The sequence below is a fragment of the Biomphalaria glabrata genome, chromosome 9, assembly GCF_947242115.1.
Source record: "Biomphalaria glabrata chromosome 9, xgBioGlab47.1, whole genome shotgun sequence".
Classification (NCBI taxonomy): Eukaryota; Metazoa; Mollusca; class Gastropoda; family Planorbidae; genus Biomphalaria; species Biomphalaria glabrata.
Genome location: NC_074719.1, coordinates 26,417,686 through 26,432,015, shown reverse-complemented (window position 1 = coordinate 26,432,015; position 14,330 = coordinate 26,417,686). Strand labels below are relative to the sequence as shown.

At 36.2% G+C, this 14,330-nt stretch overlaps 1 protein-coding gene across 5 annotated transcripts; it reads left to right on the top strand.

Annotated features, from left to right (window-relative positions):
• The first annotated feature begins 8,902 nt into the window (after positions 1–8,902).
• On the top strand, positions 8,903–14,326 carry LOC129928079 (sulfiredoxin-1-like). Of its 5 annotated transcripts, none has more exons than XR_008779687.1 (3): positions 9,007–9,791; positions 12,061–12,149; positions 12,943–13,077. XR_008779687.1 is itself a non-coding variant. In XM_056040443.1 (3 exons), the coding sequence occupies exons 2-3, from the start codon at positions 9,540–9,542 to the stop codon at positions 13,150–13,152; spliced, it is 462 nt and encodes a 153-aa protein (XP_055896418.1). In that variant the 5' UTR covers positions 9,051–9,234; positions 9,479–9,539; the 3' UTR covers positions 13,153–14,326. The 5 variants fall into 5 exon arrangements, 3 of the variants coding, with proteins under 3 accessions (XP_055896418.1, XP_055896417.1, XP_055896416.1); XM_056040443.1 differs by lacking the exon at positions 12,061–12,149 and having other exon boundaries at positions 9,051–9,234; positions 9,479–9,791; positions 12,943–14,326; XM_056040442.1 differs by lacking the exon at positions 12,061–12,149 and having other exon boundaries at positions 9,051–9,279; positions 9,479–9,791; positions 12,943–14,326.
• Positions 14,327–14,330: the final 4 nt, after the last annotated feature.

Genomic DNA, 14,330 nt, shown 5'->3' with positions numbered 1-14,330 from the left:
ATAATAAATACAAAACAGACTTATAAAATTAAGCTTTAAAACAAGAAAAAAATACTTTAAAAAACAAAAACAATGCTTTTTTATTGTAATTTTATCAGTTAGTTTGGTTCAGTCGTGTGATTAAATTTCTAATAGATCTTGTCTAGCAATAATGAATCTCTGAGATTAGAAATATGTTTACCAATTGTTTTTTATTAATGCAATTTCATTCTTTTAGCTTTCTCTATGCGCTATGATCCTATCACTGGACCAGTTGGGAGGGGGTGGAGGAAAAAGGAAAAGTTTATCTGAGAAAGTGATAAACGCATTATAAAACAAGGTTACAAAGACAGTTTGTATGGAAACACAAACTTAAAATCGGCCCCCGAAATGGTCCACCCAGGCAGGCTTCAATATTTTCAGAAAGAACATCAAAATGAAATTATATCAAAGACAAATGAGAGATAAGAATGGAGAAAGAAGGTTGACAGATCTTGTGTAGTGCCCCAATGGTGCTGCAGATCAAAGGATAGGTGCAACTGAATGCAAAGTTAGATGTGAACCTGGCCTAATTAGTTCCCCTTTCAGACCTTGTGGTCTATAGGGCAGATGATGTAAAGTTCATCTGTTTTTGTGGCCTACGGTTAACGAGGGTGTCATGTAGCCAGCACAACGACCAACCGCCTTTACTTTTCCCCAACTAATGTCAGGTACCCATTAGAGCTGGGTAGACTCAGAGGCGCCCAAAGATTCCGAAGTTGAAAATCCCAATCTTCACCAGGATTCGAACCCGGGACTCTCGGTTCGGAAGCTAAGCGCTTTACCGAGCCTCTCCTGGTCTTTAAATAATGTAATTGTTTTGAAGAGGCTTAATTTTTTATTTGTATAGACTCTGCCTACGCGTTAAAAGTTCAAGAAAATGAAGTTTATAAGATTACAATTTGTTTTAAATTAGGTCTAACTTATAATGCATACTAATTAGCTTTTTCTCTTAAAAAAAACTGATTGCATAACTGATTTTAAAAATTAGATTTTTCGCTTTCAGGAAAAAAAAAAGTAGCCGTTGCATCAGAACTTTGAATGGTCTAAAATATTGTGATGTTGGATTTTCAATATCTTTTCTAGTTTACGAGATCTAAACGGGACGGACGGACAGACATTTCGCACAAAACTAATAGCGTCTTTTCCCCTTTCGGGGGCCGCTAAAAAATGATCATCTTGAATTCGAACTCAGGGCGCAGGTGTCCTCAAGCTAGTATAATATCCTCCATACCAGTATTTAACTTTGAAAATTGATGGTTATATACAGGGGCGGACTGGCTATATGGGCAAACGGGCAAATGCCCGGTGGGCCGGTACCAAATGGGCCGGTCTGGTCGCGACCAAAGAAAAAAAAATTTAACGCAGACAACTTTAAAAAAAAGTGGCAGCAGCAAGACACAAAGGCCCGAAAACGTTTTCTTGTTGTTTTTTTTTAAATTCTTATTACAATTAATTTTGTTTGAAATTCATCAAGAATATCAACAAAAAAAATACACTATACACTGTATGTGTTATCATTTGCAAAACGTTAGACTGTACTTTCTGCTATGCACGAGCGGCATGGACTGCTTTGATGTCTTCGAGGCTGTGTTTGGCCTCATCATTTTGCTGGTCGGCATGGGCCTTTGATGGCAATCCCATTTTGTTTAGCTCCTTCCCTCCCCCGTCTTTTAATGGTTCCAATGAAATTTAACCAAAAAGAGGGATGAGAGAGGTTAAGTTAGAAAACATTGATATAACGCAGCAAAAAAAAAAAAAGGCGAGAAAATTAGAAATTAACTTTAACACATACACACAGCCGCGAAATTGCAAGCCACCCAACTTATTCACAGCTCAATAGGGGTATAAAGCTATTCTTTCTGCGATTTGATAAGAAAAAGTAAGTTTCTTTTTGTTTATTTTTAATAACATAGATCTAAAAATACTACACTTAATTAAAATATTTAATAAAAAAATAAATCTAGATCTAAATCAATTTTTATACAATTATAATTAATGGCAAATTTATGCTTAGTAATAATAATAAGGCTAGTCTTCGAGTCCGAAGATTAGTGAGGAATGCAGTATTTCCCTTAACTGCGCAGCCCCAGCTCAGACCAACATATTTTGACACATCCAGGGCAAACATAACCTTTGTCCGCAGGTGGTCGATTTAGATTCTACTTTCGTCGTCTGCGTTTGTCCTCGGCAGCAGATTTTCTTTTGGTCTCAAATGTGTATCCCGCGGCCTTCGTGAGTGACCTCCAGATGTCTCGTTCTGAGGCCGCATTCAACCAGGTGCTCTCTTCTACGCCAGCCAAGGAAAGTTGACGCTTAAGCTGGTCTTTGAAGCGTTTCCGTGGGACGCCTCTGTTACATCGACCACCTTTTAGCTCACCAAAAAAGACTGCCTTTGGCATACATTCGTCTCCCATACGGGATACGCGGCCTACCCAGCGTAACTGTCGGACCAAAAGAAGTCCCTCTATACTGTCCATACCGGCGTTCGCAGGGAACATCGCTGTTTGTAGTGCGGTCTTGCCACCATATGTCCATGATAGAGCGCTAGCATCTTTGGTAGAAGCGCTCAAGAAGTCTAAGATGTTTCCTGTATAGTGTCCATGTCTCAGAGCCATACAGAAGGGTTGAGAGAACCACCTCCTCGTAGACACTGATTTTTGTAGGCAGGCGGAGCGATCTGTTCCGCCAAACTCTCGCCTGAACGCGTCCAAAAGCGCTACTAGCCCTGGCCAGACGGTTATCAACTTCCCTTGAAAGTGAGGCGTCATTTGACACTATACTACCTAGATATGTGAAGTGGTCTACCACATTAAGGGGCTGTCCGTTTACGGTGATCCTTGGGGCTGAGTATGTTTTATTGGGTGACTTCTGGAACATGACTACTGTTTTCCCGAGGTTTATACATAGACATAAAGAGGCGGAAACGTATGCAAATTCGTTTACCGCGTTATGGAGATCATGTTAATTGTGAGCTAGCAGGGCGCAATCATCGGCATAGAGTAGCTCCGTTATGACCATCTCCTTTGTTTTTGTATGGGATAGTAGACGTCGAAGATTGAACACATTGCCGTCAGAACGAAACCGGATATAGATGCCTTCGTGCAATCGCTGCCTCATTTGACCCAGCATTACGCCAAAGAAGATAGCGAATAGAGTAGGAGCAAGTACACAGCCTTGCTTCACACCATTTTCTATTGGGAAGTGATAAGAAAGGGCACCATTGTGTCTGATCTGGCCTCTTTGTCCCACGTGAAGCTGCTTGAGAATGGAAAGGAACGTAGGTGGGCATCCCAGCCTAGCTAAAATCCTCCACAAACCATCGCGACTGACTGTGTCGAAAGCCTTGGTGAGGTCCACAAAGGCAGCGTATAGGTTTAAATTCTGCTCTTTGCATTTTTCTTGTAATTGTCGCAGAACAAATATAATGTCAGATGTACCTCTACCGGCTCTGAAACCACATTGACTTTCGATAAGACCTCGTCCACTAAAGAGTGGGTTAGTCGGTCGAGCAACTTAGTATGAAGTCATTAATGATGAAAATTATTACAATAATTACAATAATTTATATAGCGCTGTCACATCCGATATTTAATGAAAGGAGTTTTATATTTTCAATAATGGGTTATGGTATATCCCTATACAAATGGCGTTTTTGAGAATGTACTAGGAGGAAGCAAGAGCTTTTCACATTAAGTAAGTGCCTCTCTAACCGTTATACTTTCTCTTGTCTTTTAATGGAATGGGTTGCCTGAGTCAGCCAGGAAAACCAATGATTTAGCATATTTTAAGTCACAGATCAACATACATGACTAGATTGACACATGAAATGCGTAAGACGTAACAATTTTATTTTTTTAAGAAACGTTTGTAATCTGTAAGTAATACCAAAAAGCTTCAAACTCATTAGGCTGCTATTGTATTGTTTATAGTTTTCAGACTACATACATGTATAAATAGAATACATTATGTAATCCTACGAATGCATACATCCAGTTTTCGATGCGTTATCAAACTTTATATATTTTGTAGAGAATTAGGCTTACACCTATAATATAACAGATGGGCGTAGCCGGGAGGGGAGGGTCTTCAAACCATCACTTGCCTCAGACCTCATTGTCTGAAAGGGAAATTTTACTTACTGCCCAGTGCAGCCAACTTAAGCAAACTACAGTCACCAAATTTCATGAGCGTAGCCAAAAGGGGTTTTGTGGTTTCCCTTCCCCCTCCAGTACAAAAACTAAAGCATTTTACCATTTTCTACCAGTCGCTGGACTCCATTGAATAGCAGATTTGGTTTTTGAATTTTTTTAGCGAAAGAGTAGCAGGCTAATTGCACTGTAGATACCTCAGAATATGCATTTTTAAAGCTTAAAATAACGGAAATAATTCTTTGTTTCGGGGCTTCGCCCCGGACCCCACTAGGAAGAGCTCACAGCGCTCCCCCGGACTTCCTAGCTGCCCTTTTGCGGTGTGTACTGTCTTTCCACTAATTATAGGAAGAGAGTATTCTAGGCTAGAAAAAAAAACGTTTGAAAGAATGAAAGATCCGAATGTAATGAAGGTTACTTATATATACACACACACATATATATATGTATATAAATTGCGGAGTGGGATAACCCCCCCCCCACACCGAAAATATTTGACATGCCATTTGTGGGCCGGTTTATATGGTAATGCCCGGGCCGATTTTGATACCCAGTCCGCCCCTGGTTATATATATATATATATATATATATATATATATAGACAAATTTATTTTCTAATATAAACTCTTAAATTTCACTTATTGTCCGCTTCCCTACCCAAACTTGTCCCCGCGAAATCCGTTTCGAATAGGACCTCACAATGCCTTGCTATTTAGTGTTTTTAAAATGTTTGTTTGAAAAATGTTTTACATGTTTCGGATGTTCCTTCAGAGTTGAAGATAGTTTACTTTTTAGTCCAAACCTCCCGCAAAGACGAAAGGGGATGGAAGCGGGCAGGGTTTGACAGTCCAGCGCGCAGCCATCCGTAGCGACGTGTTCTCCTCTCTCCCCCCCCCCCCTCCTTTGTTATTTCGTAGGGTGACTCCGCAGAAATAAGAGAGTGATCTTTCCTTTACTTCTTGCTAATCTAAACTGTTGAGGGAAGAAGAGAATTATATTTATAGATAGATAGCATACGCGATTTCGCAGGGCCATGTTTGGGTAGGGATACGGATAATAAGTGACAATTAAGAGTTTGTATTAGAAAATAAATTCGTCTTTGCATTTTATTCATTCTTTACTACATACAGACTTACTTTACGAGCCTTGCGTTTAGCGAAGTCATACAGTATATCATAAAAATTCTGTTTCCTACATAGATCATGCTCAATAGCAAGAATTACCAAATGTTTCAATCTATCTACGAGAATAGTTTACCTCAAGAAATTCTTCATTAGTTTGAGGAGCGAGAAGCTTCATTTACTAGATTCCACAATTACGGGCATAATGCCGATTTTATTAATCGCGCGTAGGATTGGCGTTTTCCATATTGAATGACACTTTTTGACAAATGACAATTTTTGTCTATATATTTCACGAGATTTGTATGAGTTTTCAAAAGATTTTAATTTTCCGAATATTTCCAGAACTTTTTCTTATATTTTGCATTTTCAGGAGATTTCCAGGAGCTCCTGGTTAATCGACAGGAGGCCGCGGGAAATCTGTCATACTTTATAAAATGATTTAATTTATTAATTTATACACCTAGAATTAGCGCGGGTCCTATGAAAGTGTGGGGCCCACTGCGGTCGCATAGGTTGCAGTGGCCTAAGGCCGGCCCTGCAAAATAGCGGCGTATGCTACGCCGCCGGTCGACTAGTTTAAAATATTACAATAAATATTTGTCTTGGCTGTTTTCTTCACAGACGTAGCTCATTAGTTACGCATGCGCACTAGCCTAAAGTGCATGCGTCACATTACCTCTGCAATAAAGATCTCCTTCCTACTCGTGATCTCCCAGTTGTTGGGGCATTGAAAAGTTTTATTCAGATGTATCTATTACTGGAAAAGGAACAATTTAATACATTTAATGTCTTTCATAAATATAAGGAATCTCTTTTTATTATTCTATGTTATATCCTTGTCTGAGAATTAAAAATAAAAGCATTAAATCATCTTGAAGTTGTTAAACCTTTTGACTAAATATTTCCGCAAAATATAATATATATTAAACCATTAAACCTACTACTATTTAATTAACATTTAACCCAGAAATATTAGTTAATCCGAATGTAGTGATGTTACACAACTTATATCACAACAATCCCCCTCCCCCAACAACCATAATATGATATTTTGTAAGCCTTCTTTTTAAACTTTAGTTTGACAGTCTTTGCTTTGCTGACTTGGGTGGTCAACTATTTTGTAAGCCTACATTTTAAAGTTTTAATTATTGATAATTAATTATTTTGTTTGGTATTGAAAAAGGGACATAAATGCTTCTTATTAAGAGATGTGGCGGTCGGTAAATGTGGGACTATTTCCCTTATTATGTTTTAAAACGCTTCTATCAACTCTGTCACTGTCTGGTAAAAACTTTGTACACGTTATTTCTCCCACACCCGATCTCGGATCAAGATGACACGCGGCAAAATTATTTCTTTTAACTAACAACACGAGAATCAATTTAAAAAGCAAATAGTTAATTAAATATTGGTAATTAATTGTTTTGTTTGGTATCTCAAACAAGGAAAGAAAGAGTACTTCACTGAAGCAGTGGTATAAGCTAAATTAAAATCAAAAAGCTCCCTCAAAATAACTTGAACGTTGTACACAGATGTATATGAACTTCAACCCCAGTGTTTTAAGCTTTAATGTAAGGCTTTGCTTTCCATCAGGTTTTGTCAATTGTAATGGTGGCTAGCCCTAATCGTGTGTTTGAGGTGGCATCGTTTCCATATCGGCCCATTCTTTTTTTTTTTCTATTGGTAGTATTACAGGAGTGTTGGGGGGGGGGGGGGAATGGGGAGAGTTTGGTTAAGAAGAAGGGATAGTCCTGATTGTCACTAATTAAAATTTCGATACAGCTGCAAATTATTCAATTTTCTCAAAGCTTAATATGTTTTTTATTTTCTTCTGTATTTAAAATATGTAAATTAATATTGTCAGTCATGGCAGTTTTATATTTTAATTTTAAAGTTAAGTCTAGTTTGATTAACATATACCTGTACAATGCTCAGGTAGTTTTCCAGAAATAGGGTGTTGTGGGTCAGGGATATCTGATACTGTGTTGATTGTTCTGGAGTAGAGGATACTTGTATCATTTTTCTGTCTTTAGGGGGTTCATTGGTTAGGTAGTATATCTTTGATATTAAATAATATTTCTATTACTATTTAAAAAAAATAAGTCTAACATTTGAGGAGTAACGGTTAGACTAATAAAGTTCCTCTGGACCTGTATACAATGGCACCGATCTCATTTCTTAGCCGCAACGTGATGCCAATATGACTGGCATTTGGGCATAGTCTCATCAGAAGAAGCCGCTCGTGCATTTAGAAAGAGACGCACAGGTTTCTTACATTGCTAATTAAAATGCCAGAAAAATGTTCAGTAAATAAATATTCGATCTATTTACTGTTAAATAATGGACGTAGAACTAGATACTACTTTGTATCAATGTTTCAAAGTTTGACACTTAGAAATGTTTTAGGAATGTCAATATGTTGAATGGGATCTAGAACTCATAAAACATTTCTTTATAGATTTGAAACTCCGTTAACTTGTTTCATTCTGTTCAAAAATTGTACAAACGTTGACTTTTAATTCGTGTTGGAGCTCTAACAGAGTCAAACGTAATAAGATTATTTAAAAGCTGCTCTTCATGCATTGGAATGTCTTTTGGTCAATGTACCGATTTATTACTCAATTGTTTTGTCATACATTGTATTCGTCTTATTGGGAGAGGGAGCCACCAATACATTCTTGAACTCGGGCCCACGGGTATCTTGCTACGCCACTGCTCACTTCCCATTCTCAGATCAAGTAGAAATATTTTGCATAATTATTTATAGCCGATTACAATACATAAATTTTAAAAAATGGTAATTAAAAAGTTGTACTTAATTTTATTACATACATAAAAAGGGAGCTTATTCTTGTAGTATTGAGATATATAGCAATGATTTGGTGGTTCTTCAAATTAGATAAGCTTTGTTTTTTTTTTATTATTTTTTTTTTTACAATTTTCGGGAAAAAAAATATCCGACTTAAGTAGAACTCTTATATGAAAGTGATCATGTTTGCTGTAATGATTGTTTTCGCTACTAAAAAAAAAAATCAAAAGAAAATATCTTTTAAGGCTACAATGACAAAAGAATAAAGTCTAGGCTCTAGATTTGTTTGTGTGTGTGTGTGTATACATAGGCCTACTATATATAGGCCTATATATTACACATCAAATCGTTGAGACGGGGAACTGCTGTGCGGTCAACACGTTCCAACCCTAGCCAATGGAGGTCTAGCATTCATTTCATTTCTATGAGATTATCACTTTGTTAGTTGTGACTGAAGGACACCATATAAACTTTGTGTGTGTGTGTGTGCGTGTGTGTGAGTTAGTGAGAGAGAGAGAGAGAGATTCTATATAGGCCTATTAGGCCAGTGTTTCCCAAACTATATTCCACAAAACCCTAGTGTTCTGCGAGACGTGATTAAGTGTTCCACGAACTGCTGGAATAGTTATAACTAGTAGGCCAACACGTGAATTAATCTCTCGTAAATATTATAATGTGCGAAATGTTCCGCTTTGGAAACAGTTTGGGAAACACTGTAGGCTTAGTCTCTAAAAAAAAAAAAAACTTCTCGTTCTAGATTTCTAATCCTTGTCATAACTCTCTCTCTCTCTCTCTCTCTTTCTCTCTCTCTTTCTCTCTCTCTCTCTCTTACACACACAGACACACACACTGCCACACACCCAGATCTGCATATAAGTCAGTGAAGAACGCTCATAACATATAAATATCATATATATAGGTAATCTGACTCACAATGAGCTCTCGAGTAAAAAGAAAAAACAAACTTCACTTCACTATCACCAATGACGCTGCATTCTGCGAACACAAGGATATGACTTGGCAAAAGATATTAGATCTAGACCTAGATTAGTAGATATAGATGTAGCTCTACCTAAACCAATTAATGCAAAACAAAATAATCTTCCATTACCATTGATGTCTTCATTAAAACGTAAATTAGATTTTAGTGTATCTCTGCTTACGAAACTTAGCATTGGTAACAAATTTAGTAGTAGTAGTAGTAATGTAATAGTAATAGTACTAATAGTCGCAAATATTTCAGCCCTAAGTCACACTAAGTGGCCAAAGACAAATTATTACTTGTTTGTGAATTTCTGTGTTAACATAGGCCTATGTTCATGCAGCATTGTTGAAACTATTTATGAAAGCAGTGTATTATTTATTCCAAATTCTAGAAACATTCAAACTACAGAATGTTTCAATAAAATAACCAAAACTAATTATTTCTATACGTTGATGACTAGTCAAAGTCAACCAAGTGCTCTGAGCTGCCCAGCTTCCCTTGTACAGACAGTTACTAGATCTAGAGGCTTTCAAAGCATGAGCCAAGATAATAAAAAAGCAACTGAAACAGTTTTACCAGATCACTTAACTGTCCATGCTGCTCACATAACGGAAGTTCATAATGTTCCACTACATATTCTAATACGGCCAATTCCTTCAATACTGGATGAAGAGAAAGTTAAGTCACTTATGGAAACTATTGAGGTAAGATTTTCAATTAAACAATGCATTATTAATGATTATTTGCCACCACTGTGATTCTCACTAAAATATAGACCTAGGTTCCTCACTTAACATTAAGTTGATTATAAGAATTAAACCTGAGTATATTTTCCAGATTTGAAGCCTGCTCTCCCAATCCCTCGTCTACCTGCATAAGGTATAGGCTAGGATGTAATCATTTTTAAATCTGATGGAACATCTGAAACATATATAAAACAAACAAAACAACAAATAACCTATTTTTTTAATTCTCAGGGGAGCAGGTGAGCTGACAATTGGATCTAAATAGCATATAAAAAGTTTTGGTCTCAAACTTGGTAAAGACTGGATTTGGCCTGAATTCAATCAGATTTACACATTTGATCTAGAATAATTATAATAAAAGCTATCTTATAAACCAGGGGTGGGCAAATTACGACCCGCGGGCCACATGCGGCCCGCCGAAGTGTTTTATGCGGCCTGCCAACGCTTAAAGAAATCAGATGTTCCCACACATTACACATATAAAAATGCAAATATACTTATATAATAAATAATTGTAAATATCTATAGACCTAGAAATAATTGAAACTTCTGATTCTTATCACTTCTCATGAAGTGGCTAAAGAAACATTGTCTTAAAATGTCATTCTAAAAAGTTACAAGTAAATGAAGATTATTCTTAATGGCAATATTTTGAAACATTCAGTCAAAGACAAACACAAGCCATAATTTATTCAATTCTATCAAAATCTGTGTTGAAAGTGTTTGGTCGGCTTGTACAAGATGGCAAGTGTAACAACTAATGGAGCTCGTGCTTTGACTAAGAAAAACAGACTTTTTAATAAAATAAAGCAATTAATATCAAATATATTGTTGGAATTGATTTCTCAATGATCTTATTATTGGCACAGGGCCAGCCTTAGGCATAGACAAAGTGCTTAGGGTCACCAATTGGTGAGGGCCTTGCACTGTCTTCCTTCTTATTATTTTAGAGAAGAAATAACAAAACTTGTCCTCAATGTACAATATGTTTTTAATAAATTGAATAATTTTACTGTTGTTGCTTTTTTATTTTATTTTAGTTTATTTGAGGCCACCAAATTCACTTTGTCAAGGGCCTCCAATTATCTGCCGGCCATGACTGGCAATTCCGAGAAGTACTTGAAGATTTGGAAACAAAACATTCCGATGTTCGGTTACACAGTGGTATCCGCTGGCCTAGAAGAATATGGAATCTCAAGGAAGAAATAGTTAGCTTCATTGAAGGACATTGACTGTGACTTTGTTACTAATATTTCTAATGAAGAGTTGAAGACAGACTTCATGTTTATTATTCAATGTATTTAATGTTTTGTTTGCAAATGAAATGTATCTGCATCTTAAATCTTTTCAAACAAAGTTATTCCACTTCTTGAAGCAGCGATTGAAATCGGGTCTTAACATTTTCCTTAGCTGAATGGTGAAACTATTTCTAGTGAAATGGATGAAATTACAAGACTTATTTGGATTCCTTGATTGTGGAATTTGAAAGCAAATTTTAAGACATCAAGATCTTGGAACTAGTTTTCAATACCATCAGCTCACCATTTAATGCAGAAGCTGATTTAGCTCCAGATGACATACCTTCAAGCTAATTATGACCTGAAAGAGTAATTCCAGTGAGTTCTTCCATAGAAGTTTCATACTGCCAGAAGTATACTTAAGAAAACTTTGTTGCGAAGCTGTCACATTATTCGGAACCTAATTCATCTGTGAACACGCTTTATTTCGTTTGTTTGTATATTATGAAGTGTTAGAACAGGTCAATGCTCACTGAATGTAATTTGACAGCAGTCGCAAGAACAAAACAACTAGTAAGCTAGTTCTACAGTTACAGAACATTATGCACGGATGTAAATAGTTAAATGCTTCACATTAAGTACAATTGTACATTTGTGGTGAAATGTTGTGATGTAAAAAGACAATAACAAAATTAAAAAAATTATTCATAAAATTAGTTTAAAAAATTGCTAACTGTTGTTGTAATTCCTCAATTGGGAGTAAAAAAAAATAATAATTTATGCGGCCCACCAGTACCCAATTTTTTTTAATGCGGCCCTCGGTAGAAAAAGGTTTCCCACCCCTGTTATAAACTATTGAATATAGAAATGGATTTACTTAGCTAACACTGCACCATCTTTATATCTTTAAAGAAAATCTTATTGATTCAGGAGATTTAATAGCTAGATATTTATTGATTTATTCTTGTTATTTATTTTTTTTTATACAGTGGGTCCCTACTTAACAACATGGTTAGGAACCAGAAAGTCTGTCATTTAGCATGTTTCATCATTAAATGCGACCCTAGATTTGGGTTAGGTATTAAACATTTTTTATAGTAGAGTATGTAGTAACTATTTTTTCTTTTGATACAGGGCTGTATACAATTTCTACTTTTGTATGATTTGTCATCTTCATAACTAGGTTGATTTTTTTTTGGGGGGGGAGGCTTCTTAGTTGTACATCCTGTAGGAGTTGTACTCTTCCTTTTGTCAGCCATGTTGATGGGATACATTTTGATCATAAAATTTTTTAAAAAATCATACATGTGGGAAAGAGCAATCACTTTGCCGAGATGAGCTGTCTCTGCCCAGCTTAGCATATACACCACACCACTATATTGCCACTGCTCTGCGCACCTTGCGAAATTTAAAGTATCGCTCGTCCAATTTGGCTGTAAATCGAAATTTGTGTGAAAGTTCAAGTCATCATTAAACAGACCCGTCGTTAAGTGAGGAATCAATGTAAGCACTTTGCTATCAAACCAAGGGGTCTTGACTGAGATTTTGAAGTTTGGGACTTTTAGAATGACCTTGAGTACACCCAAGTCTAATGGGTATCTGACACATGTTGGGGAAGTAAAGGTTGTTAGCCATTGTCATGGCCACATAACACCCTGGTTAACCATCAGCCAAAGGAATATATGAGCTTTACATCATCTGCCCTCATAATTGAAAGTTCTTCAAGGGGTACTTTTTATAACTACATTAAGTGGCTTGCATAGAGGGTATTGTGAAGATTTAGTAATATGTATAATATGCCTACAGTTAAGTCCATTGATGTTGAACTTAAATGTTCAATTAAGGATTTTTTTTCTCCTTTTTAATTTTAGTCTGAAGAAGTACAAAATGTAGTTCCACCTATTGACATTCTGTGGATTAAAGGGAGACTAGGAGGAGACTACTATTACTCCTTTGGAGGATGTCACAGATATGAGGCTTATAAGAAGCTCAAGAGAGAGACAATTCCTTGCAAGATATTTAAATCTACCATTGAAGATCTGAGGTCCTATTTAGGCTCTTCAACACCTGACTTGTTATGATGAATTGAGTTAAAAATACTTGCACAATAAAAGAAATACATTTTAACATGTGATACCTTATTATGAATGACTTACAAAATAAAAATTCAGTCTTATTACTTTGTATTTATGTATATATATATATTAAATAAATAGTTAAGTCTTTTTTTTTGTTGTTTTTTTTTTTTTGGTTGGCTTTCTTCAATTGTAGAAAGACTAAGGTTCATCTTGTAGAGCACTTTTTCATGTGACTCTAGAGCCCTGTCCTGGAGAACCATTCCTGTCCACATGTAAGGCAGATAAACGTGCATTTGCTTTGGTGGTAGAGGAATCAGCCATTTTTTATTAGCATGCTTTTCTTCCAGAGCTGAGGTCAATGCTTTTTCATTGTCCGTAGCTTTCTTTATCACCAGCTCTCTAGACATAGTGCAGTCTAGGACTATTTCTTCCCAGTACTCAACATCTATGTCCACTGCTTTGAGGTACCATTTGATTACATCCACATATCAGAGGTCGGGATGACCAGTTTTCCTTGTGCCCATCATGAGTTGTCCATAAAGAATACTTTTTGGGATATGTTCATCTTCCAGACATGACTAAGCCAAACAGTGCTGTTTTTGCATGGTAAAGATGCTTAGAAGACCAGTTTGAGCAAGCATCTCAGTGTTACACATTCTTTCTTACCATGTAATTTTCAGCTTACCATATAGACTGAAATCAGTTTAAAATTGGATACTTTTAAATCAGATTTAAATTAATAAGTTACTAGCATATTGTTTTTCTAATTGGTTTATTTAAAGATGTTAAAATTTTGAATTCAGAGAAATTTAACAGTGAATGGGATGTGTGGCTGAGAGGCCAAGACAACTTGGGTATGGTTTGCTGACCTAAGAAGGAAGCTCACATTCAAAGTCCCACTCAAGCAGAGTTGTGTTTGCTGAGCACCTAAAGGAAACCTTCTCCCAGATATTCCTCCCCCCATTGGTCCACAAAAGAGATTTGACCATGAAATATGCGCTGTATAAAAGCAATTTCTTTTTGACATCTGTTAAAAATATAGAAATGCAACAATCTTTTTTTTTTATAAATATTTATGTTGTAGTTTTTTTTATGTAATGAGACCTAAAATGGCTCATTAAAAAAATGATTGTATATTTTGTTGTCTGGACAATAAAAATGTTGTATTCAATGACAATGAA